At 33.6% G+C, this 26,893-nt stretch overlaps 2 protein-coding genes across 5 annotated transcripts; one reads left to right on the top strand and one right to left on the bottom strand.

Moving 5' to 3' along the window:
- Positions 1–5,842, top strand: LOC126772209 (palmitoleoyl-protein carboxylesterase NOTUM). The gene is made up of 3 exons (XM_050492471.1): positions 1–352; positions 4,083–4,183; positions 4,564–5,842. The coding sequence occupies exons 1-3, from the start codon at positions 296–298 to the stop codon at positions 5,705–5,707; spliced, it is 1,302 nt and encodes a 433-aa protein (XP_050348428.1). The 5' UTR covers positions 1–295; the 3' UTR covers positions 5,708–5,842.
- On the bottom strand, positions 5,830–24,512 carry LOC126772202 (PI-PLC X domain-containing protein 3). 4 transcript variants are annotated; one of them, XM_050492456.1, is made up of 8 exons: positions 24,170–24,512; positions 19,380–19,462; positions 18,223–18,371; positions 14,905–15,149; positions 12,488–12,700; positions 9,136–9,223; positions 8,520–8,754; positions 5,830–6,567 (listed from the first exon to the last, which is right to left on the bottom strand). In XM_050492456.1, the coding sequence occupies exons 1-8, from the start codon at positions 24,358–24,360 to the stop codon at positions 6,224–6,226; spliced, it is 1,548 nt and encodes a 515-aa protein (XP_050348413.1). In that variant the 5' UTR covers positions 24,361–24,512; the 3' UTR covers positions 5,830–6,223. The 4 variants fall into 4 exon arrangements, with proteins under 4 accessions (XP_050348413.1, XP_050348412.1, XP_050348414.1 ...); XM_050492455.1 differs by having other exon boundaries at positions 19,347–19,462; XM_050492457.1 differs by lacking the exon at positions 19,380–19,462 and having other exon boundaries at positions 24,170–24,246.
- Between the last annotated feature and the right edge of the window lie 2,381 nt (positions 24,513–26,893).

Genomic DNA, 26,893 nt, shown 5'->3' on the forward strand with positions numbered 1-26,893 from the left:
GATCTGCGGCGCGTTTGATCTCGCCGCCGGAGCCGGTCCCGCTGCCCCTGTCTCACAAACGAGCCGCCCGCCTCTTACCTTTATTCGGTCCGACGCCGCGCGACGAGGCCCTTCGCCCTCGCTCTAAATAGAGGCTTTATTTTGTAAACAGGGAGCGTTAGCGCTACCGTGAGCGCGCGCCGGTTCCGTGGCCGCGGTGCTCGGCTGCCAGTGGTGCTCGAGCGGCGGCCAGTATGGGGTGTGCTCGCCGCGGTCGCTTGCCGCGCTGCTGTCCGCCAGCTGCCAGCCGTTAGTGATGAGTGTCAGCAGCGGCCCGCACTGCCGCTCCTACTGGCTCACATGGACCTTCTGTGTACGCATTCATATTTATTTATACACGACGACTCAGTTATCTTTCGACTGTTTTGGAATGTTTTTGACGATTTCGCGCAACGTGTGTTTTGTTTTGATAATTTAAGTTTGTGTTTGTTTTGGTGGTTTTTTAAAATTATTATTAAAATTTTTATTATGACTTCAGTCGTAAAACATCAAATTAATTAAGTATAAAATCAATGAAATCACGTATTATGAAATATTTTAAAATACAAAAGCATAATACACCAATGCTTACAAGTTTTTTATCGGAATAAAAATGTTTTTATAAATACTTAAGAAATCAGCATTTAAAATAATAGTATCAATTCACATATAAGACAAACAATTCAATAACGCACTTTTGTACATAATTAGTGGATATAATGTGGTATAAAAAAGGTTAGTTTTAGAGCTAACAAACTCAGACTAGATTTTATAATTTCTATATTTTATACAAATATAATAAAATATTTCTATTATCGAGAAACTTGGAAGGCGTACGATATGCAAATTTTACAATCTAATTTAAAAGTTACATGTAAGTTTTGACCTACAAAACGAAACGTAAATGCTGAAAGCCTTCAACTCTAATTCTTAAACTTTTTCTTATTTTCAAAGAATTCATATTATTATATTTGATATCATAAAATGTATCATGAAATATACATTCGAAAGTTAATTAAGTATTAAGAAAAAAAGAAAAGTTTAATGAGAAAAATTTTGTTCATTTTAATATTTGGGTTCGTTGACATGAAAATTGAATTTTCATTTGCAACACACGTTTTTATATTTATCATAAATTAGAACTTGTATGTTAATTGCTATTTATAGTCATCATAAGAAACATTATAATGTGCTGTAATACGCTCTAGAGAAACAAAGGAATAGATGTGAAATATAAAATAAAACAGGTATATTTGATATTGTAAAAGCAAATATATTTGAATAAATCTTATACATACATAATATATGTATTGTAGTAAATGTTAGATATTGTCAATAGCGCAATGGTTTTCGGGCTAGCCATGCATAAGTCGTAGTTTCGATCCTGTTCCCGTATTGTCGTCCCCACTAACGCAAGCTTTACGCTTAATTGGAGGTGTAATGAGGAATATTAGTAATATGCATAAAACAATAAGCATTGTTGATATTCTTTTGACGTAAATTATAAATTAGTCTTATATTGTAATTTTACCTTGACGTATTATTATGGATCTCCAACAATACATATTTACATTTCATAAAGGACACACGTGGTCAATTTGAGTTATATACTCGAAATTGTAGGAGAACGTAATATGATTTACATATTAAGATAATTGTAACAATGTTACAGGTGACTTAAAATATTAATTAAAAAAATGAACAAAAAACTATATTTACTAATTTTATGGTTTGACTGTGATGAGATCTTACACGGCTAGATGATCTGATCTTAAATTAAATAGTAAATATCAAATTATTTAATTAGTAAATGCAAAAACATATTCTTTCCGAAATATTCATATTGAAATATTGAAAACCTTCACACATCTTGAACTTATATCAAAATCTTTTACAAAGATTGCAAGATTAGCAATAAATAATAAATAATTCTTATATTAAAGTTGATTTTTAGAGAAAATTATTTTTCGTTTACATTTTATAATATGTAAATTGTGTGTTTATGGAACTTTTGTTTACACTTGTTTTTATTTTAAAATCACCGTGAATATTTGAAACGCAAATTAGCAATTATTTTTAAATGACAAATTTTTTTTATGAAAAAATATTAAATAAGTCCTCAAATAAAAAAAAAATCATTATAATTGAATATCACGTGTATATTGTGAAATGGTACGTGAATAAGTTTAATAGCCGGTGTAATTATGAGACGTAATAGTAAAGAGGAGATAGACCGCGGATCTGAATTGAAGATAACGGGTTCGAATCCAGCCAAAAGTCGATGAGTTTTGATATTGCTTAATCTGTGTTTACAATTCATCTTGTGCTCGTTGGAGGAAAACTGTCTTGAATGAAACTCAGCTACGTGTGTGTTCACCAATCCTCAGTGAAGCAGTGTGGTTAGACCTTCTTAAGACGAGGGTCATACTCAGGACATTCACCTGTTGTCACTGTTAGATTTTTATTATTAAACGTTCACGTTTTGTACAAATCGAATAGGCTCGCGCTTATACTTAACCAGCTTCCACCCGCAGTTGCGCCCGCGTTAGAGGGATCGGATTGCCTATATATTAAGTCAAAATTCATCCAAATATGTTCAGTAGTTTTTGAAGAGTTAAGAAAATCCATCCATTCTCACAGAATGTAGTATAAGTAAGATTGTTTTATTTTGAATACCATTACATAAAAGAAATAGTAATTATTATGTTATACATTGCAAGTATAAACATATTATGTCTTATACTATCGATATTCCTGTATTTTATCACATACTAGCTTATACTCGAAGCTTCGCTTTAAAGACGTGTATATATTACCGAGTCCTCATTGTGTTACCATTTGGTAGTTTTCATAAGTGTAACTCAAAGCTTGACCCCACTTCGTATGGATAAAATTCATTCTGTCACCATTCCTAACTATCTAATTACGTTCATCTGTTCCAGTGTAGCTCTTAAGCTACTGATCATATTATTTTGACAATGAGGCATCGTTAGTTTCGCCTCAAAGTCGCACTACTATATAATTTCATAATAACAACACGGGGATCTTTCATAATAGGATCCTTGCATAATACTCTGAATAAAAATGTTATATTTGTATATTCGGGATTGGCATATAGGCTTTATTATATATCATATTTTAAAGTAATGTACAGCATGCGCTGCAAATCATATTTTTCTTTGTAAATGATTAACGATACAATTCGTTCGTTCCACCTTATTTATGGTGATGGTATAATGTCAGAAATCTTCATTCTGTCAATAACAATTTTACGAAGTTTCGGCTCAGACTCAGTTTTAGCGAATGAATGACGCATATAATACGATCGAATACAAATGTTCATTTTTATTAAGATCATTATTTGTTTCTTGCTCTTCCATAGTCGGGTTTTAGTATTACATATACATATTACAGTAGGGCTATTCTGTAAGAACAAAACTACAAACTCACCTCAGAACAGATTCAGAAAGATGTCAGAAAGTGGTATGCGACATTGATTATAATAATTAATTACAACGTTTATAGGTACATGTATTAAATGCGTATCAGCGTAATTTGGTTATCAACATTTCACGAGTGAAATATGAAGTGAGTTTTTATAGAACTGTGTAGTGTATGTGTGTAGCGTAGAAGAAGTAAGATAAAAGAATATAATTGCAATTTTTGTAAAATGACGAAAAGCCGAGTCATTGCAATAAAAGTTACTGCTTTATACAAGGCGTTCGAAGATATTGCGATTTTAGATTTTAAAGGGGGTCAGTGTACTCTTCAATTCTTTAACTACATCCAATCGAATCGAATCGTTCAGTGTCATTGTTACAAGCACAACAAGACAATAGCACCTTTTCATGAGACAAAAGTGTCACGCTGAAAATGATTAATATATTACTTATATATTTTTAACGTTACGCAGGACGCCGCAAAGTACGCGTAATGCTAGTTGCTTTTTAAAAATTGGAAACTAATGTTCTACAATAATAAATGTTGAAAGTGTTTAAGTGTCTAACGTTTCATTTGAGTTTTTTTTTAAATATTTCTTTAATTGATTATTTTTTAATTTTCAGGTGATTCTCACTGTGGCCTGTGAAAGCGCAGCTCCAGACAGTTTGAAACTTGTATGGTTGTCGAACACATCGCTTACCTGTAATGATGGTTCACGAGCAGGGTAAGATTTAATACGACTATTTAGTAAATGTTTGACATTGTTACATTATTAATAGGCGTTATATATTCAATAAAGAAAAGGCTTGGAGCTTATCCCACAATTCTGCTCGTAGTAGAGCATTTCATTCACATTTTAAATGAAACACACATAATTAATGAATATGTTAATTACTTTAATTAAATAAACATTTATGTATATTGTAATAGAGTTGAATATGATATTGGAATTTGAACTTTGTATTAGATAAAATCTGTTAGACGTAAATATTTAACTACGGAAAAGATCAAGGATTTTGAATATCATTAACAAAATTTTGTTTATTAATTGTTTATAATACTTTTTTTTATATTTGCAACACAATATCATATTTGATATTTCAGGTATTATATTCGACGTGGAACCAATAATCACCACTGGGTGGTATACTTAGAGGGTGGCGGGTACTGCTGGGATGCGGCATCGTGTGGTGCGCGGTGGCGTCGCAGGCCGGGTCTCATGTCATCCTTGCGATGGCCTCGAGCTCGCCGAGCTCCAGCCTTGCTGTCTTCAGACCCGCAAGCGAATCCACTCTGGCACGCGTCTAATCACGTCCTGCTGCCGTACTGTTCGAGTGATATGTGGACGGGGACTCGCACGGTTCGACGCTCCAACAGTAGCTTTGCCTTCACAGGCAGACTGATTGTACGTTCTGTATTCGATGAACTTCTGCAGCTAGGGCTGGCTGGGCGTCTCTTGCTCGTCGGTTCGAGTGCAGGTGGAACAGGAGTTATGTTTCACGCGGATGGTGCAAGGAGAAGTCTTCGAGCTCATGGTATTCGCGTCGCAGCTATCGCTGATTCCGGCTGGTTTCTGGACAGACCACAAAAGACACGAAGGGCCTCATCAGCCGATAACATCGCCCGGCTAGGTCATTCATTGTGGCTGGGATCACCACCGATGGCATGTGTTCGAGAATATCGCGATAAGCCGTGGCTGTGTTATTTCGGGTATCGTCTGTACCCCCACATCCGAACGCCTCTATTCGTTTTTCAATACCTTTTTGATTCTGCACAACTTACTGCAGAGGGAGTTCGAGCCCCGCGGACTAGAGCACAGTGGGACGCCGTTCATGAGACAGGTTCCGCAATTCGCGCAAGTCTTAAAAACGTACGTTCCACTTTTGCACCCGCGTGCATTGCTCACGGCGCACTCGCGCGACCCGAGTGGTTAGCGATTAATGTATCAGGTGTGTCATTACCGAGAGCAATCTCGTGCTGGGAGAGACGATTTAGTAACGGTAGTAGGAAAGAGCGCGCACGATGCGCGCCAAGAAGACTTGTGGAACGATGCTCTTGGCCGCAGTGCAACGGTTCTTGCCCTCGATTGCGCGATCCTCGGACCGGCGAGGAAGTGGCGCTAGCTGCGCTGTTACAGAGCTTCGGTCTTGACGTCCGCGGCGCGGCGGCTGCGATGGGTCTTGACGCCCGCGCTTTATCTCGCATGAGTCGCGCGGAACTATTGCCGTTGTTGGCTCCGCACACGTGATATAAGATATGACTGTAACGTGCTTCGTGCACGGCTAATCTACCTCGTTTTGTTGCAAGTACAATTATTAATAATATTTACATACTATTTATTGTAACGTATAATAAATTAATATAAGTAAAAAATTAAACATTATGTACCCTCTTTTATTTTATAAAATTTTAGAGTCGTTATATATAATATACTTTATTTGGCATTTGTAAAATACATTGTTTCTTAACAAGTAATGATGGACTAGTTCACACTTAAAAATAAATATATAGATTACACCTAAATATATCTCACTGTGGTCAACCAGTTTTAACGTATTCCTACACAGGATGTGTCCGATCAGTAACGGGAATCATTATGTTAAATAGATTGGTTAAATAGTTGGAGTCAACGTGGAGTTTTGGAGCGGTTTCGATTGTACTCGGTAAGCGGAAGACCAGAGGGAAGTCGCCCATAGGCTTTCACTGGAATGCGATACGACTTGTTAACGATGATCCCGCCGTTTCGGAGGCGAACTCCACTTTGTCATAATCGATTAGAGCGTTCGACACTGACAGCTATTGAAACATCGATGACGTCGTTGGCGAGGAAAAAATCGGAAGAGACAATGTTTGCGTTGTGTCGCCATCGACTAATTAGACGTGCCGTTACATTACGATTGACGAAATCAGCGTTTTCTCGAAGCGAGCCCCTGAGGAAAAGAATGTCTAAGACTGTAGGTGTCGTTTGCGCCATCGCCGAAAACAGCGGGGAGCGGGAAGAGGGCAGGGGAGACATGTCGATCATCCGATCTAGGTAGTGAAATAGATCCGTTGGGCTATTTGTGTTCGCCCAAAGATGAGGTAAAATTGGCCACAACCACCGGTTTCCTGTAACAATATAATAATTTTGCTGTTATATTCAATTGTAAATAAAACCTTTTTTTATGATTAATCTTATTATATCAATAAAAATACTATTTCATTTTATATATAGGTTGTATTTCAAAATATGATGACAAGTCATAAAGTATCGTCATCATATACTTTTTAATAACAGGCGTATTTAAACGAATACGAGAAATTGTATGTAAGGAGTTACACATATAATTAATTTTTGTTAACAGATAATACAGTTCAATGCATTATGCGTTAATAAAAATCTATTTGACATTATATAATATATTATCCAGTTGACATTATCACATTTTGACAGGCCGGTTGGCGTGGTTGGTAGATACTTGCCTTACACGTCGAAGGTTGTGGGTTCGATTCTTACCCAGGACAGACATTTGTGCATGAACATGTCTGTTTATCCTAAGTCTGGGTGTAATTATCTATATAAGTATGTATTTACAAAAGAAAAGTAGTATATGTAGTATATCAGTTGTCTGGTGTCCATAGCACAAGATCTGCTTAATTCGGGATCAGATGGCCGTGTGTGAATAACGTCCTAGGATATTATATTATATTATATATTGTAGCTATTTTTCGCATATCATTTTTTACTTTCCCTAAATAATTTGTACTTGTCGGATAAAACTCTGTCATGTTTATTCATCAATCTGCGTTCCTAACTTTTTCTAAAAAAAAGGAGATTTTGCCAGCGGTGGGACATTTATAATCTGTTACTTTATTTTTTATATAATCTTTATTTTCTATAAATAGCAGCATACATTATATAAATCTCACAATATAATATAACGCCTGAATAGATAAATAGCACTAACTTTATAGAGGACGTAACTGGAGTTGATTTTACTGTATTATTTCACTCTGATATACCTTATTTTTAGAATAGCAACACCGTAATTCTTATACAGCCGGTTGGAGAACACATTAATTCTGCTAAACGGTTACATTAGACACACTGGTCGGACTACTTGAAACACAGACAGTCTGTATTTAAGAACCCGCAGAAGTCATTTGAGACGGTTAATTCGATTAAAATTTACTCAAGCATTTTCTTAATGACAAAATTCGCGTGATATTATTATTTGTATTCCTTTCAATCGATCATAATAAGTTATTGTAGAAAAAAAACGAGTTTCTTAATTAAAGATCTAATTGTAATTGTTACATATAGCCTGTCCTGTGGATAGAACACGTGATTAGGTACTGAAGATTGGTTATTATCAACACTGTGTATTAGTAAAAAAACTACAGATATTCCTAATATTGGAGATACGAATGGACGTTATATTAATCTGTTCAGTATTTTTTTCAGTAAGTTTTTTACAGCATAGGCTATGCTATTCGCTGATAATAAAACTTTCTGTGGGTGAAAGATTTTTTAATATCAGTTTAGTAGTTTATTAGTTTATCCATTACAAACAATCACAAAAAATGATAACTTATCTCTATATAATATAAGTATAGAGTATAGATATCTTATTATATAAAAAAATATCTTTCGATAAAATTTGCGTTTGCATTACCTTATACAAATGGTTAATGGGTAAACTTGGTTGGTTTATTTATTTTACTATATTTATAATTTGATTAATAGATTGAAGAGGAAAATAATTGTTTTTTTTATGTTATAGGTAGCGGAACACTTGATGGTATGTGGTCACCACCGTCCATAGACATTGACGATGTAAGAAACATTAAACATTCCTTCAAATGCGCCACTAACCTCGAAGACCAAGATCGTGCCTGTAAGCACTGGCTCACTCATTTCAAACCCGTACACAACAATACTAAATATAGCCGTTCAGCAATAGAATGTCTGATGTTGTGTGGTACCTTCCACAAAGACCTACCACTTTAACCAATTTGATTAAACTTCGTATTCGAGTGGCTGCTATGATTGTTGATCCATAAATACCAATATTACTTACCAGCAACTATGTTATTGTCAACATAGCTAAAAAGAAGCCGCTTATCAGCGTCCACCAACGTTTGCAGAGTCGGCCCTCTCGTACCAGAACCGGTAGCGAATTGTGAGGCCGAGGCTATGTAAGGTCCCAATTCAAGCTGGACGAGTCTCAGTAAGCCGAGATGTACCTCCCGGATAGGAGCGCCGTTTTGGTGATAGAAACCTAACGGGAAATGGTGGGCATCGAGAAATACTACCTGAAAAAAGAAATATTAGGTTTGACATCTGTCGACTGTCTATTCGGCTTAGTGGATACATTGTCCGGAGTCCTGTGTTTAAACCATACTATACTGTGTGGTACAACCACACAGTATATAATGCTAAATTACATACTTAATTCAATACATGCAACACATGCTTTATATCAAATTAAATTAAATATGTACTACCAATTACAGGAGAACACACCATTCCCGACCACAATAACTGTTTAGAATTTGCTTGAAATTAATAGTTATTTTTAATGTTATAAGTACATATCGATTTTATACTTTTCAAGGCTGTTACTTTACTTTGTTTACTTTTTCAAACTGTTGATCTATTTTATTAAAATATACATTTTCTTTCGCTTAATTTACCTCTCTGGTACTGTCAAGGAAAGCTCGAATTTCTCTCAAGAGCGGTAGGAGGGGACGCACACGAATCAAGTTATGGTTCAACCAATATCTGGAATAAAAAAAAATCTCATTTAACTTTATTCTAACATAGTAACAGCTTGTAAATATCACATTGCAGCTTGTTGTTGCCCCTGGGTAATTACGGCATTCTGATATGTTTGAATCTAATTAGCAACATTCTGTGATTGTCCCACAGCTGGGCTAAGGCCTCCTCTCTCTTTTTTTGGAGCTTATTCCACTACACTGCTCCAATGCGGGTTGGTGGAATAGACATGTGGAAGAATTTTAGTGAAATTCGACACATGCAGGTTTCCTCACGATGTTTTTCTTCACCGTCAAGCACGAGATGAATTATAATAAGAAAAGCACATAAAAATTCAGTGGTGCTTGCCCGGGTTTGAAGCCACAACCATCGGTTCTAACCATCTCGGCCTATATCTAATTAACTGTGTATTCAGTTTATCACACCTCAAGGACTTGAAGGCAATACATAAGTGTGTTTACGGACAGTAAAATTAATTAAAGTTTTAATTTTTTAGTCAAAAATCTTTCGAGTTCATTTTTTAAAATTATTAATTTAATGTTTATTCTGAAGAAATATATGTTAACAATAAGAATATCTGATGAAAACGTTTTACATTTAAAAATTCTTGTAAAATTAAGATTAAAAAGTGCTTTTAAGCGCATATGATATAAGGTTTATTTTATTTTAATTTATGTTATTTGAACTATATAAATCTTTCAGTATAATTTATATATTTTAATAATTCTTTTGCATTAAACACTTTTATGAATAAATACGCAAAAGTATATTACTGCTTGAAATAGTTTCGTCTATTTTTTTAATATTAGGTCCTTACATATGAAATTGGCGTTTTGTACGGGAGGAATATTAAGTCAATTTTTTTGTAAAATATATTCAATAAATCAAAGTATGCACCGTTGTTATCTATGCACTTTTACCATCTCATAGGTAGTTCATTGATCCCTTTACAAAAAAAACATGGGGCGAGAATCAATAAACTCTTTGAAGGCGGCTTGGACTGCCGCATCGGAGTTGAATTTTTTTCCTTGTAAGAAGTTGTCCAAATTCCGGAAAAAATGGAAATCTGTTGGAGCAAGGGCCGAGGAGTACGTCGTCGAGTAGTAGTCGACGCTTGTTTGCAAGTTCGATTCACTCAATTCATGAGTTATCCGTCGTTCAAGTTTTTTTTACTTACCCGATTTGCTTCAAGTGGATTAATACAGTTTTATCACTTACCCTTAGCTTGCAGCTAGCTCTGAAGTGCTTTGTGATGGATCCGCTTCCACAATAGCCTTTAATTCTTCAATTTCCACTTTGGTCTCCGACGGTCCACGGGTTGGTTCTAAAGGTCGACATTTCCAGAACGAAAACGTTGAAACCAAAAACGTACCGTGCTTTCTTTTGCGACACCAGCGCCGTACACATCATTAATCCTTCGAGCTGTTTCTGCAGCACTGGTGCCACGGTAGAACTCGTACTCGTAAATATACCGATATTACATGTTTTCCATTGTGCGTAACTAGTAATAAGCGACGCCAAAGAAAAAAATAATGAGGAAAAAACAAATGAATGACTGTTTTCAAAACTCAAATGTACCAGCTAAATGAATTTGGAATTCTTAACCAAAGAGGAGATATTTCAGATCAGAGTGGTCTGCACGGCAATGCGCTAATTTCATATGTAAGGACCTAATATATCCATGTAAGCTATAACATTATTTAACTTAACAGAATTATAAATAATTGTTAAGAATTATATGATACATACATATTGTATGATATTCTCACAGTTATTGATCTATAAATAAAATTATTGATTTTATTAATGCAATAGGAACGGCTTGGTTTGGAGTATAAATTTAGAATTTGATTTGTGATTTTGAAATTATATGACTTAAAAGTTACTTCTCTGCTTTTATGTTTCAGTGCTAAGTACTCGTATTTTACATAATCTTTCTCAATAAATGGGCTATTTAATGTAAAACAAACAACAATAACAATAAACAAATCGAACTGGTAGTTTTCGAGACTAATACGTTCAAATAAACATTTATTTACGTTTATATAACATTATATACATAATTTGAATTATTTAGCGTAGCACGTTATGTAACACAGTTTTTTATTATCTAAAAAAAATTTTAAATTTCGTATTATAAATTCTCTTCGTTCTATTTAAAAAAATCTTATTTACAAAAATATCGTACGTAAAGTAAACGAGGTAGTGTTGAAAATTAAAATTACGTCGTGTTGCTACATTTGCTAATCGAGGAAGCGAAACGCGACCGTTTATCAGTAAGTCACGTAATCACTTGCTTTTAACAAATAATATTATTTGTTGTAACAGAGTATTCTGTTAGACTTATTACGGCATATTGTATGTAAAATTGGTTTATTAAACCAAATGTACTAAATTATTTTTTCCGGTTTGAAGGGTGAGTGAGCCAGTGTAATTACAGGCACAAGGGACATAACTTCTTTGTTCCCAAGGTTGGTGGCGCATTGGTGATGTAAGCGATGGTCAACATTTCTTACAATGCCAATGTCTATGGGCGTTGGTGACCACTTACCATCAGGTGGCCCATATGCTCGTCCACCTTCCTATTGTATAAAAAATTTATACTTTATTGCATAACGAAATAAATGAACATACACGAACGGTTGTTATAATAGTAGGTGCAATAACACCAATAATATTAATTCTTAGTTGTTCAATACACGAAGACTCGCCCCACTATTACAACTTGCATTGTTAGTGGCGCTGTTGCGTTTGGAAGAGTGACTCAAATTGTAGAGTAAACTATCTATATATATGTAAAAATCGTCTACGAACTAATCGACTAAAATTAGACTTAGAGAGAAGTTTTTATAGTGTACTGAAGATATCTAATAAATGAAGATAAAACTTATGTCAGAAGCGATTTCACATTAAGAGCGGTGATAAATTGTATTAAAATGGTATATATATATATTTGTTTTTTGTCGAGTGACCTGACTTGATGGTTTAGAAAAAATAAAGTATCAACAATAGTAGTTTAAGCCTTAATGGAACGGTACACTCAGACTAGTGTTGAAGACACTTTTACACAAGCGTTTTACATTAGCGTTACACACAGCGTTTTACATAAGCGTTATGCTAACCGGAGAGGAATAATACTTATTAAAAATCTAATAATGCTACTCGAGATTGATTACATGTAAAACATAGAGCTTCGAGCTATTTCTTCGAGAAAGATATAGGTGTTTCACATTGTTACAGTGAAGATAAAAACTAAAAAAAGTGTGATACCTGTCTTCCTCCCGTGGATAAAAATCATAATAGGCAATTCTGAAGTCAAAATATCTGATGCCGTGGACCAGCTGCGCCCAGATGGACCGGTCCTGGCAGAGGACGAAGCTATCTCTGGAGACGGTGCTTATTTCCGTATCAAATCGCCACGCGCCAGCGTTATGCGTGCCCGGAATCACCAACTCGCCCACGCGTAGTTTGTTTATTCTATCTCTGTTGATAGATTTATAAATTAATTACATTTCAATTAATTAAACACATTTTATTTGAAGAGATCTGTGCTTGTTACATTTTTATTAAAAGAGTAAGTTACAACGGAAACACGTAAGAGGAATAATGTCATACTGAATAGTTTCTACTGAGAATGTACCCACATTCTCAGTAGAAACCCGGAGTCTGGACTCAATACTGAGAATTTCAGAAGTTTCAAGAAATGTGGAGACTCATGTGCCTCGAAAAGTACGTAAAGCCGCGTTGATACCGCCTGAACTCTTTCTGGCCGTGTCAATTTTCTGTCTCCTCGCATTATGAGAGTTAGGGAATAGAGAGTGCACCTGTTTGCGCACACAGTTGTTCACTAATATGTCCTGCGCAGTTCACTTGTCTCCCTTAGGATTAGCCACCGTGACCAAAATAGGTCAGAAGGCCTTCATGTGTATAATATTACAAGCTCTTGGCCCAAATGTTTACTTAGCAATATAACTTGGCTATAAAAAGCCAGCTTTTACTTTATCAAATTGCTAACTATGGATTTCTTAACCTACAATTTGTTACTATAATCAAAAAACGATTTGTTTTGATAAGCTACCATTTACTACTTACAATTCAGGTTTTAAAATACAATTCAGGTTTTCAGAAGGTTATGGATAACGGATGTATATATATCACAGCATTTCAAAAAACGTCAATCAGTAATTCTATACGCAAGAAGAACGATTCTTGAATATAATTATTGGTGGTAGGGCTTTGTGCAAGCTCGTCTGGGTAGGTACCACCCACTCAACAGATATTCTACAGCAATACTTGGAATTGGTTGTGGTTTGAAGGGTTAGTGAGCCAGTGTAATGACAGGGACAAGGGACATAACATCTTAGTTCCCAAGGTTGGTGGCGCATTGGTGATGTAAGCGATCTTTCAGTGCCAATGTCTATGGACGGTGGTGACCACTTACCATCTGGTGGCCCATATGCTCGTCCGCCTACCTAAACTATAAAATATATATAATAACCAGGCTACATATGTGTAATTATATGATAAGTATAGAATTCCTTTATTATTATACAACGATTCTGTATATACACCTAGTAAGTAGTAACGTTGGATGCAATAAACTTGTAAGGAAATACGTAGGCAGGAAAGTAACGAGACACTTGGAAGGCTCATCTTCTGATTAAAGAGTGAATGTTATAATATCTTTGTTCGCTTTGTTGACCACTAAATAAAACTTACTCATCTCTCTTCATAAGTACTAAACAAGATAATGGATATTGGCTTGATACGTGTTTATGGACTGCGATGATAAACGATATTTTATAAGGTTTTCTCTGAATGAATTTTAAATTGATAAGTTAATAATGTTTATTACAATTTTTGGTCATAATCTATTTGCTAATAATTATTTAAATGGATAATAATAATGTTCTCATGACCGAATTGCAGATACAGTACCCGATTTTAAAAACTATATTCATTCATTCTCATAGTGCAATAGGAAGACACTTCTATACGACCAGAGAAAGAGATACGGCGGAAGACTAACAACTTTACATGCTTTCTGAGGCGTTGAAGTGTAACAATACCAACTTCCTAGCTCCGGATTCGAATCAGGGACCTTGAGATCTGAAGCTACTATATTCAAATATTGAAAAAAAGAAATACCAAAAGACTGAACAAAGAAATGATTCGTTCCATTTACATTTAAGTGGTACAATTTTTTTAATATATGTCCAAATTTAAGTATAAATAACGCGTTACTATTAAATTAACTACAATAGTATAAAAGAGAAAATTTCACAATACATATATATTGTAATCAAACAATTACAACAGCGAATTGTGCTGCAAATGCTAATACATATTGTAATTGCTCACCTAAATTGCAGGCTTACCTACATCGATGTTGAAATGTAATTTAGTTTCGCTTTATACATGTGTCACGTATGCTGAGCTATAACGCATACTATAGTTGAATATTTTGGGCAAATTCAATGTAAGTACACAAGGGGTATATTATTAAAGGTCGTGTAGTTTAGTTCAAAAGGTTTGTAGTGCATTGATCAGTTAAGAGATGGTTAATATTTATTACAGTGCCAATCCTATCGGTGGTGTGCAATTACAATCACTTGACATATTTTCTTGTCTGCTAACCATTTTTAATAAAAACACACATTTATTCAACATATATATTGTATACTTACGCATTATCTTCCATCCATGTTGGTTGTATTTTCAGGCAGTTGTAGGCCACGATATGACTGTCGCCGGCTCCGACCCAGGGCCAAAGACAATGAGGGCCTTTGAGACCCGTGCCGGTATCCCAACCAGCTGGCAATTTGCCCTCGCCCAGTGATATATTCGTTACAACGAAACCCTCTACAGAGTCAATGGAAAAAACAGCTAAAGCGTGGTTCCATAATAGCGGCCTGTTGTCAAAGAGACCTATCTGAAATTATTAAAAAATAAAATAAGCCAATTGTGTATTATCTAGGGGTTGGATACATACGGGGTGGTTGAATGAACATAAACTGACAAATCACAACATCACTTACTGATGAAACTTAATGATGAATGAACTGATGCAATAATCAGATGTTGTGAATATTAAAATTGTTTGTTATAAATATTATATTTATTGCAAATATTATACTTTTACTCGGTGGTAGCTTTGTTCGAGCCATCTGGTTAGGCACCACTCACTCCGCACTTACTTAGTATTATTGTGTTTCAGTTTAAAGGATAATTCAGCCAGTGTAATTAAAAGGCACGAGGGACATAACCTCTTAGATCCCAAGATTGGTAGTGAATTGGCGATGTTAGGAATCGTTAACATTTCTTACCGCACCAATGTTAATGGGCAGGGTGACAATTAATTATCAGGGGGTCAATGTGGTAGTCCGCCTATCTATTTTAATTAAAAAACAGAGAAATTTGGTAAAGTTGTGTATCAACACAAACACAAGGAATAAAATTAATTTATAATAGTAATTCGTGATATATCTACATTTTCGTTAACTTCCTTTTTCAACATTATAACCGAGATGGCCCAGTGGTAAGAATCTTAATCGAAGATCGTGGGTTCAAACCCGGGCAAGCACCATTGAATTTTCATGTGTTTAATTTGTGATTATAATTCATCTCGTGCTATACGGTGAAAGAAAACATCGTGAGGAAACCTGCATGTATCTTATTTCGGAGTGCAGCTGCGTGGTGGAATAAGCTCCATACCTTCTCCTCAAAAGGGGAGAGGAGGCCTTAGCCCACCACTGGGACATTCCCAGGCTGTTACTGTATTGTACTGTTTCAACATTGTAAATATTATTTGTAAATAAATCAATCAATGTTCGGATGTATTAATTACTCGATGTGAATCACTGAATTGCTTCATAAAGCGCATCGTTACGTATTATATTTGTTTCCGTTCGGTGTAATAATTTTACACACAACGGCTATAATGACGATCGTCAGGCGACGGGACGTATGAATAAAAGAGTTGGACTATCGGTTTCGCAACGTAAGTACGAGCGGGGTTACCAGATGTTGAAAAATACCGGACCTAGAATATTGGTAATCGAAAAGGATTGTTATAAATTATTTTATTTTATTTATTTTATTGTAATCAACAATATTACAGAAATGATTGCTTTTTTATTTTTGTTGAATAGGCAAGCGGACGAGCATACCTGTTTGTAAGTGGTCACCAACGCCCATGTGAACCATCGCTTACATCGCCAATTGCCACCAAACTTAGGAACTAAGATGTTATGTCCCTTGTGGCTGTAATTAAACTGGAATGAGCCAGTTTAATTATAGCCACAGCCACCTTTCAAACCGGAACACGACAATACCAAGTTCTGCTGTTTTGGGGTAAAATATCTGATGAGTGGGTGGTACCTACCCAGACGAGCTTGCATAAAGCCCTTCCAGCAGTACATTGTACAGTTATTACTTGGTACTATAATAAGGCCACATATGATTATAGTTTTGATTATGAAAAATGAATAGGTATAACGGACACAATAAAAAGAAAATTAGAAATAACGACATAGAGTAAGTATTAATATGTACAAATAAAATACATTATTACTTAATATTAATGTGAGAAAGTTCTAATAAGAATGTGTTATGTGTGTGTGAATTTGTTTGCAAGTATTCTTTTTCGTTTTATTTCTTACGATAAATTTAAATTATTTCTCTTTTTAATTGGATTTTGGATAAGTGGAAAAAGTAACGATCTGAATAAATTTTGTAACCTATAAAAAGTCCTTCAAGTTGACCTTGAAACTGAATGATTATTTTAAAACTACCTTTGTAGTGGAAATATTAATAACAAATATACCTTAACTTCAGTAATTGGGATCGATTTCGATTATTTCCAAAGCGATGCTATTTTTGACAATCAATAAGCAAGTGAAACTGTGTGTCTTCTATATGTAATTAGTATATTTGACTTTTAATTTGCGTTAATTTTGAACAAAATCGCACACATACATTTTCCGGACAAACCATTAACGAACTGTCCGCGCGAATATCGGATGCATGGTAACCCTGAACGAGTACAATGAGTGATGATGAGGATGTAAAAAAATAACCCCAATATATAAGCGGAAGCATATAGCAAAAGAATATAAACGTATATTTCTTATGTTTTCCGATTGATATAAACCTAACATGTTTCTTGGTAAATTTGTATTTGATTACTTATGTTTATTATATTAAAAAAAAATATACTCCAATTATATACAAAATAAAGAATTTACAGTTTTATAATAGTAACGATGTCATCCTAGCTGACCGACTTTGGGCAACTGCGCGGGCCATATTTATGCATAAATGTGTGTGTGCAAACATAAGTGTACTCATATTCCGATGACGAAAAATCCGACATGGCCACGACTAAAAGTGCTTTCCGAGTGGCGAGAGTTTAAACTCTACCATATTCCAGACTCCGGGATGCTATTGAGAATTTATCGACAGAAAAATCCAGAAACTTTTGAATTGGGGTTTGAACCTAAGATATCGGGCCCTACGGCCCTATAAACTAGCCACTAGATCATATAATAGTGATATATAAAATATATATAACGGATCGAGCCTTGAAATAGTTGCTTGATTGATTTTAACTGTTTGTTGTAGATTATATAGAGCAGTGGTTGTGTAGTCTTTAATCTATGGTTGTTATGACGTTTACAATAGGACATTACGTAATGTAGAGCGAATAATTGCAGCAATCAAAGAAGCTAGCAACGGGTTGATGACACTATAAAATTGATGCGTTGCGCATCCATAAGCGTTGACAGCAAATGTATTTGTGTCAATATAAATCTGTAAATGTTTTCTTAATTTATTTTCAAATTATATTAACTGTAATACATTCGACGGTATTTATTTCCATGTCACATACACGTACACGCATAGACAACCTAGAAGTGACGGATCAAATACGAAATGGTTAGTGGCAGCCTGTCGATAATCCGTTATCCGTATCTTGTAAATCAACAAATAGCTTTATAAATTACCTGCATGGGTATATTAGAACAGGTACTGAAATCCCAGTTAAGTTCAATGGCATCCAGTAGGCTTCCTCCCTCCGGTGTACGAATACTTGGCGAGTGTACCGTCACCCACACCCTCCCACATGGCGACTTCTCAAAAACTTGTTGGTTCGCTGAAAATTATGCCAATAAATTTAAGACTTAGTACATTTATTATAAATATTCATATTAGTGAGTTAAAGTGCCGTAGTTAGAGTTCGTATTTTGAATTATTATTGTTTATGTAAAATTGTAATCAAATGGCTTATCTTCACTAAATACGTACAAAATGACTTAAATTCATTGTACGTATTGAACGTTATATTATAGAAAAAAAACATATTTATTTTAATAATATAGGTATATGAATTTCATACAAAATTACTCCTCAAATTCGAGTTGAAATTTTCAAAAATCCTTTCATATTGAGTGTTTTTCGTGAAAGGAGTAGCCAATGGTATTTCGAATATATATGTATATGGTAATATATAATGATTTATTGCTTATGTTAAAGTGCAACTCTGTATTTGAGTGTACTTAAATTGATTAACTGCAATATTGTAGTGCGATGTGCTTTGAACTGCCTCAGTACAGCCTCCACCCACTAATCTCATAAGATGACATAGCAAATATATATGTTAGTACCCACACCGTATAAGCTAGTACCAACGCCGTGTAAGTTAGTACCAACACCGTACATACAATGTTAATAAAATGCAAATATTTATAAAATGAAAGCGATATGTTTAATATTTGCGAATACCTACGTTGTGTATCAAAATCATTTATGCATTTTTAAGCGTATACGTGGTCGGCAATTTCTATGTTTGTGATCAAGAAATACACCAACAATAACGCAACATTGTACGAATGTTCGACGACAACTTCAGTTTTAATTTTTGGTTAAATAAAATTTTTGCTATCAACGCTTGTTGATAACAAAAGTTACCAATTTTTAGGTCAAGACTTGTCTATACACCAACACCGAATATGTTTTTAGAAAAAAAGGCATGTTATAAACAAAATAAGAAAAAAAAAAACAAAATAATTTATTTTTCAAATCTTTGAAGTATATAGTGCATCTAAAGTGAATAATAATAATTATTTACGACTGTACTTGCGAGCCCCTGCTACGTACATACACGTATCAAATTTCGCATTATTCGGCTTATTTTTATATTTGTATCCGACGACGGGGTCCGTAGCGGGTATGGTATGTATGATACTGAAAATGACAAGATAAAAACACAACATAAAGACAACGGACAAAACTTTATATATATAGAAGAAGACATATAAGCTGTGACTATAATATTAAATAAAAAAATTATAATAAGCAAAATAAACAGGATTTTAATAACTAATTTTGCGATAACATATGTACAATAATAAAAACTTGTAATTCAAAAATACATAAAAATTATAACATATTATCATAATACAAAAGGTACGTTCAAAGAAAAGCATTTCACAGGGTTGGAACTTGTAGATTCGGGTTTATTTTTTTGACACGAATTAGAAATATAATACTGACGAGCTCATGACGTCTTATATAAACGTAATATGGTTTCATTCCATATCTATACAAATAAATATCATTTATGTGTCTGTTTGGGATTTTACTGCTTCGTTTTAAATTATGATGGCTTTTTGCGAGTTACCAAAATCAAATTATTGATGATTAATGATGATTTAAATATTTTTATCTTGTATAATTTAAACGGGTATTATGTAGAAACAGTATTTAAAGCTTTCAAAGCCGCTTTTGCTATTGTTCAAATAAACATTAATATATTTTTTTTAATCTTATAATTTTTTTTAAAAGTCTCATGTCTAAATTAGCGACGACGATTAGTTAACATCAATGAATCTATTCTGAAATCATTTACTTGTAATTTTTAACACTTAATCGTGTAAAAAAGTAACATACGACATTGACAAAAATAATTACAATATGTAAAGGATATAGACATGTCGTTTTTAAATATTTTACGATCGAGGCGGATATCGAGTCGAATGACTTTCACCCGTCTGTATATGCTGATCATATTTATATATATTTATATATGATGCTACCAAGGACTTCAACCAAAAACAACTTCCTCTTTTTAGTTCCCGTAGAAAATGTTCACCGCTTTTCATCTGAATTAATTAAAACTAGGACCAAAATTTTTAATTTATAATCGTTGTACGATTCTATTCTTGAAATAACTTCGTGGAACTATAATTGAATTACTTATGTATTTGAAATATTTTAGAGTTGGCTTTTCAAAAACAACGCAATTTGTCCTACTATTATTGTCATTGTGGACAAAATTATATAACATTAATGACATAACATCGTAACGGTAGTGCGCGTGCGACTCCTTTTGCGGGCTGGCAGTTGCATAAGTTACACTAAGGCACTCTTCACGATAATTATGTTAACTATTCGACCTAAATAAATCACATACGTTCACTCTCTTTTTTTTAAAGGTTTCCAATAATCTTTAAGTTAGATTAGTTCAATATATCAAATATATTATCAGTTTTCGTACCAGTAATTAAAATGTTCCAAAATTTTCACGTCTAATAACTTTTTAACATTCTAGAATATTCTTTGATTATTATGTTCTTTCAACTACGACAGCAGTGACCATAATGTATATAAAACAGCCAACATGCCGTGATCAACAGATCAGTCAGCTCACGACTACGGATTAGGTCTGGAGATGTAACGCAAATATTAAAAGAAATAACGATTGCTATTCTGTATGAACTCACTTCGTTACTCACCCGTGAAATGGTGACAACCGACTTATGGTGATATACTATTTCGATTAATGTATTCTTGAAATGTTATAATTGTCAATGTCACATGTCACTTCCTGACGTTTCACGAGCGATTACTGCGGTTTCGACTTTGCTCTTACAGAATAGCCCTACAGTAGTATTCTTTAACTGAATTCGTATCTCACTCGATAAGCGTTAAAAAATTAAGCACTATTTTGATTCTATCCTTTATATGTTATAATTATTATCATCGTTAATGTCGCATAACAATTATTACGGTCGTGTTCTGCGGCGAGCTTATATTCGCAGTTCTAAGAACAAATTACTTCATGTTTTGTCTCAGGTGTCGCTTGATAAAATGTTTGTATACATTACTAGGTTACCATTTTTAAATTTCGATTAAAATTTGGTAGTACAATTACTTTTGTCACTTAAATTATCATTTTTCTCCTATCCTATCTATATCGTATAATCTTGATTTTTTTTATCTGTTATCGTTTGCATTTTGTTTGTGTATTTTAATCCAATGTCCAAGATAAAGAGATCAGTTGTGTATATATATCTGGCTCTTTTTGTCACACAATATTTTATGTCAAGTATAAATTATTGTTTATTTCGTTCCTTAGTGGATCATGTGCAGTTTTAAGTATAATTCAACTTGTACTTTGGATACCTTATTACATAAATGAACTTGAATATATATAGTATCCTTGTGCTAGAAAGAATCAACTTTTCATTCAATTATTGTATTGTTTCATTTCTATGGCTTTGTTTATCGTCGGCCTGGATTTTTGATTTATGTTGTTACATATTCCTATTATAAAATCATTGTTATTAAAAATGTAATATATTATTTGTATTATAATTATCATAATGTGTATTTTAAAAAAATAACTTATTCAAATGAAATAATCAGATACGATAATTATTATGTATATAAGTAAATAGAATGTGTGAGTATACTCTCTGTAATGGATACATAGGTCTTTTTATATATTTATACACAGAAAGGCAAATTGACTGTCAGTACTGTCACTCAAACCCGCTTCAAACGGAAATACATGTGTGTGTACCTACATAGGCACGTGAATAGTTATAAAATAATTTCCTTAAGCAACATTGTTATTTTAGATAGACTATTTTAGAATGCAAAATATAACTGTAATTATTATGGATTCCTTGGTGTCACAATGAACTTTATGAAGCTGATTGGTTATACGACGATTTCTCTCTTTCTATCATCTGCAATGTGATATTTGAAAGAAGAAGATAACGTGTAAATATAAAACCGCTATGGAATGTTTATTAGTATGTGGAATAAGATATAAATCTTGGATTTTTAGATAAGGAGATTTAAAATAGTGAAGTCCTGTATAATTCGTCATTGCCTGGGCTTGAACGTGCATTCTTCGCTTAAGATTGGCGTTTTCTTGCAACTGGGCTATCTAGGTTGCTAGATTCAATGTTATTATACTTTTAAAAAAACATTAGCCTATCTAGTTTCCCTAGCTAGAGGCAAAAACACAGTTTCTAGGAGTGTAATTAATTAGTCCACCTAATTAGCTGCACTTTTTAAGGCACCACGAATGAATTTTCATGATATTGACGCAAACGTTGCGTTGCGTATCGAAAACAAATGTAATATCTTAAAATCAACATTTTTCATTACACAAAATTTAAAAAAAAAAAAATAATTTTTCAATATCGAAATTTATTGTTTTCAAACCAATATGGGTATGATAAAATTGTTTTATGGACTGTATTTTACAGCTAGTTCGGCGAGTATTAAGACAATGAAAATTCACTTAAGGCTTAGAAATATTTTTTATTTTTTTCTGCATACATCATACATCAAGAGGAAAGCAGGTTTTGGTGTTTATAAAGAGTTATATAAATAAATAAATAATTTTGAAATTTTATCTTCTGTGAGCTATTTATGTAAATAAACAATAATTGATGTTACATAATTAGATTTTAATTTTTTAGTCTTAATTAATCTAATTGAAAAAGATTAAAAATATTAATCTCTTTTTTACGTGTCGGTTTAACAGGGACATTGAGTCTTTCGAGTTTAAAAATGATGTAGGTATATGAAAATAGGTACAAAATGGTTAGCAATTCTTATATAAGTAAGTACATGATAAATACATTATCTATAATAAAATTGAGAATACGTATTTGGTGAATGTTTTGGTATATAATATATAAGTAACGTAACGCTTGCAGTTTCACCCGCTTTGAATTTCGACTGTTGAATTTCTTGTACTTGTAATACATTTATTTTCTCATTAATATATAAAAGCGATATATTGTTTAAATTTTATTGCTTTACGATGAAGGAAAACATCGTGAGGAAACCTGCTTCTGTCTAATTTCACTGAAATTCTGCCACATGTATATTCCACCAACTAGCATTGGAGCAGCGTGGTGGAATAAGCTCCAAACCTTCCCCTCAAAAAGGCCTTTAGCCCAGCAGTGGGATATTCACACGCTGTTGCGATATGATATGAAAGCGAGGTACATGCTCTGAGCCATTTTGTCCAGCAGCAGCGGTGGGACTTTAATGGACTATTAATATATATAATATATCAGAAGTAGACTGTATATATAATAGGATATCTTTGTAAAAATATAAAGATAAAAACATACGATAACAACTCTTTCATAACTTAATGCGAATAAAATAAAGATATTTGTCGATATTAAAATCAATAATAACTGCGTAAATATTAATATACGTATTAAATTTGCAACAATAAATATACGCTGTATATATATTTATTACGACAAATTTAAGATGAAAAATTAATCATTGAAAAAGTGATGCCCTTAATTGCAAAGTATCATTTTTTTTAAGATTCAATTCATGAGTAATAATTGCGCACAACAAAATAATCAAATAAGGAAAATAAAATATGTTCAAGGATACCAATAGTTTCGTCCTCGATAGCAGTGTAGATAGATCTATAAATACTATCTTACAATAAAAAATATGTTAAATTGAAAAAAAAAAACAATTTTTTTTTATTATTAACTCGGTAGAACTGTCGACTTTCTAAAAATAAAAAAAATGCAATTAAATATTAATTAATGCGTTCTTATATTAACCGCCGTGATTATTAAGATGATCTGTATTTAAATAGATACGAGGAAAACTTACGTGCAATAGAAGCGCCAAGTGCCGTAGCGGCGAGAAATGCCACGGCGTACCACGAGACGGCCATCACTGATGGTGGCTCCCGCGCCACTGAGCTGAGAGTTGATTTGGCATTCCTTCGCCACAAACACAATTGATTGTTGCGCAGGATACTGTGTAATCATCAAGCAAACGACTATCTGAACATCGTACATTACGTGTTATCACGTCTATTATACTGGGTAAGTTAAACTAAGTTTTCAATGTACGTGGCGAAAATGTTTCCATCCACTAAAATGATTTAGGGGTTATACGCAATGATTGTGCGGCTTCCGATTGTTCCCACATGTCCGATTTGATCTGACGCGGAGACGCACGCGACCAACTGAATTGAACTAGAACGAAACACGTGCAAGGATGTTATCTGTTAAAAATACATGAATGAACTTAGAAGTACTATAAAAAATATTTATCAAGTTATTAGCTATGTTTTCAATTGATGGTTATTTTTTTTTATTTTCCCTCTCACAAAGCTTGAAGCTTCCGCTGAGAATGGGAATAGCATAGTCCAAGGGCTCTGAATAAAAAACACAGAGTTACTTTCGAGAAACTTTCTAGTTTCTGTCTTTATATTTTTTTGTGAAAATTTTACTTTTACTATTAATAAGTAATTGTAATGTTTCTAAATTGAATCAATTAATTTGACACCTATTACTTTCCCAGTATCATATCTGTTGTGTTATTATAACTATGACCTTATAATATATATATGTATATGTATATATAATGTATATATTTAAATTTTATTCAATAATAGGCTCATTACCAGGTATTAAAGATGATGTTTTTTTATATAGGTAACAAATGTGTGTGTGTGTGTATTTAATAATAAAACACCCATTCGTGAAATATATCGAATCGTTTATTTGGTGCAGTGATTGTTTTGATGAGCTTAATTTGTATTTATTATTCTTATCGTGCTTGGCTGTGAAGGAAATCAACGTGAGGAAACCTACATGTGTTTGATCACACATGTGTACCAACAAGTGGTAGAGCTGCGTGGGGGAAAGAGATCCAAACCATCTTTTCTAAAGAAGGGTCTTGGCCCAGCTGTAGGACATTTGCACAGGTACACATTGTACTTACATCAAGTAAATGGGATACCAATGGCCAAGCGTTTGATTATTATAATGACAACACTGATGTATGAATTAAAAAAAATACACAAACCAAAATAAAATTACATCATCATTTCGCGAAGGGTTATTAAATTGTTCATAATATAACATTATTTTTTCTTCACTGTTCAAAGAAAATATACTCAACTTTGTAAAGAGACCTCAGGCAGACTAAACATTAACTATTGTTTACTAATACTCTTATTTAATGAGTGAGTGACGTATGTAATAATCAATTAAGTCATCTAATTTTGTATAATTATGTAAATACTGATAAGATTAATGTCGACAAGAGTTTTAAATAATAATACTAAATAAGCAGTTGATATCATTTAAATATTATATCCGGTTATTATTTATTTTATTAATGATAATTTTTTATGTATATAATAAAATAACGAATCAATCAAAGGTGTACAAAATAAAACAATAATTACAAAATACATATTTATTCATCGTAAGGTTATTAATAAGACTTAACAATGATAGAAAAAAATCTAATTTAAGACAAGTGGATGAATATGTTATGACAGCTTAAATCTTTTTGAATTTGTAACATCAATGAACATTTTAAGTCCCTGGACATGGTACCATCAGCTCTCATGCTTTTAAAGTTATAAACTTAATGAATCAACGGCCTATTTTTATTTTTATTGAATAGGCAGGCGGTCGAGCATACCTGTTGGTAACCGCCCCATCGGATTATAAGAAAAGGGTGAAGGTAAGAGTATAGAGAATGCATTTGTGGTTGCGTACAAACTTGTGCACTATTATAATATCCTAAGGACCGATTTCAGCCACGGCGGTCACTCTCAAGAGAGGTAAACCAACTACGCGGGACATATTACAGTTATTTTTTTTTATAGAATAGGAAGGTGGACGAGCATATGGGCCACCTGATGGTAAGTGCTCACCAACGGCCATAGACATTGGCATTGTAAGAAATGTTAACCATCGCTTACATCGCTAATGCGCCACCCTTGGGAAATAAGATGTTATATCCCTTGTGCCTGTAATTACACTGGCTCAGTCACCCTTCAAATAGGAACACAGCAATACCAAGTACGGCTATTTTTCGGTAGAATATCTGGTGAGTGGCCTATATTTGCACGTTTTTGTGTGCACAAATAAGTTATTAACTCAAAATTATAAAACTGCCAATAATTTAAAATCACTATTTTGATTCATGACACCTTCAATTGTTCAATTCAATTTTTTCCATTATAAATCAATTCGAACTGGGCCTTGAATCGAGGACCTCGGGATTACATTTACAAAATACAGATATGAAGAGATGTGTTTGGTAGTACTTCTAACATTGTTTGCAATAGTAAAAGAGTAAGAATAAAACATCCATTTAGTTAAGCATTATTTAAACTTTTTAATTTTAGCAAATGGTTAAATTTAACACACAAGGTACTTTAGAAATTGTTAATTAGGTTTGCAAGACTAATTACATTAAACGAGCTGTTAGCAGCCGCTTCGCTTGGCGTAAATTAAATTTTAGTAAGTTTTAAAGTACCTTTGTCCACGATATCAACACTAAATTTTCTTTGTCTGGTTAGTCTGA

This window comes from Nymphalis io, chromosome 12 (assembly GCF_905147045.1).
Source record: "Nymphalis io chromosome 12, ilAglIoxx1.1, whole genome shotgun sequence".
NCBI classification, from domain to species: Eukaryota; Metazoa; Arthropoda; class Insecta; order Lepidoptera; family Nymphalidae; genus Nymphalis; species Nymphalis io.

Bases quoted from the DNA above. Each gene is read 5' to 3' on its own strand.
- LOC126772209 (XM_050492471.1), top strand. From the start codon at position 296: ATGAGTGTCAGCAGCGGCCCGCACTGCCGCTCCTACTGGCTCACATGG. The intron at 353-4,082 runs GTACGCATTCAT...TTTAATTTTCAG, and splicing joins GGCTCACATGGACCTTCTGT to GTGATTCTCACTGTGGCCTG. The intron at 4,184-4,563 runs GTAAGATTTAAT...TTGATATTTCAG, and splicing joins AATGATGGTTCACGAGCAGG to GTATTATATTCGACGTGGAA.
- LOC126772202 (XM_050492455.1), bottom strand. From the start codon at position 24,360: ATGTACGATGTTCAGATAGTCGTTTGCTTGATGATTACACAGTATCCT. The intron at 18,372-19,346 runs GTAAATAATTAT...CATAATTTTCAG, and splicing joins AGGGGCTCGCAAGTACAGTC to CGAACCAACAAGTTTTTGAG. The intron at 15,150-18,222 runs GTAATTTATAAA...TAATAATTTCAG, and splicing joins GTTCTAATATACCCATGCAG to ATAGGTCTCTTTGACAACAG.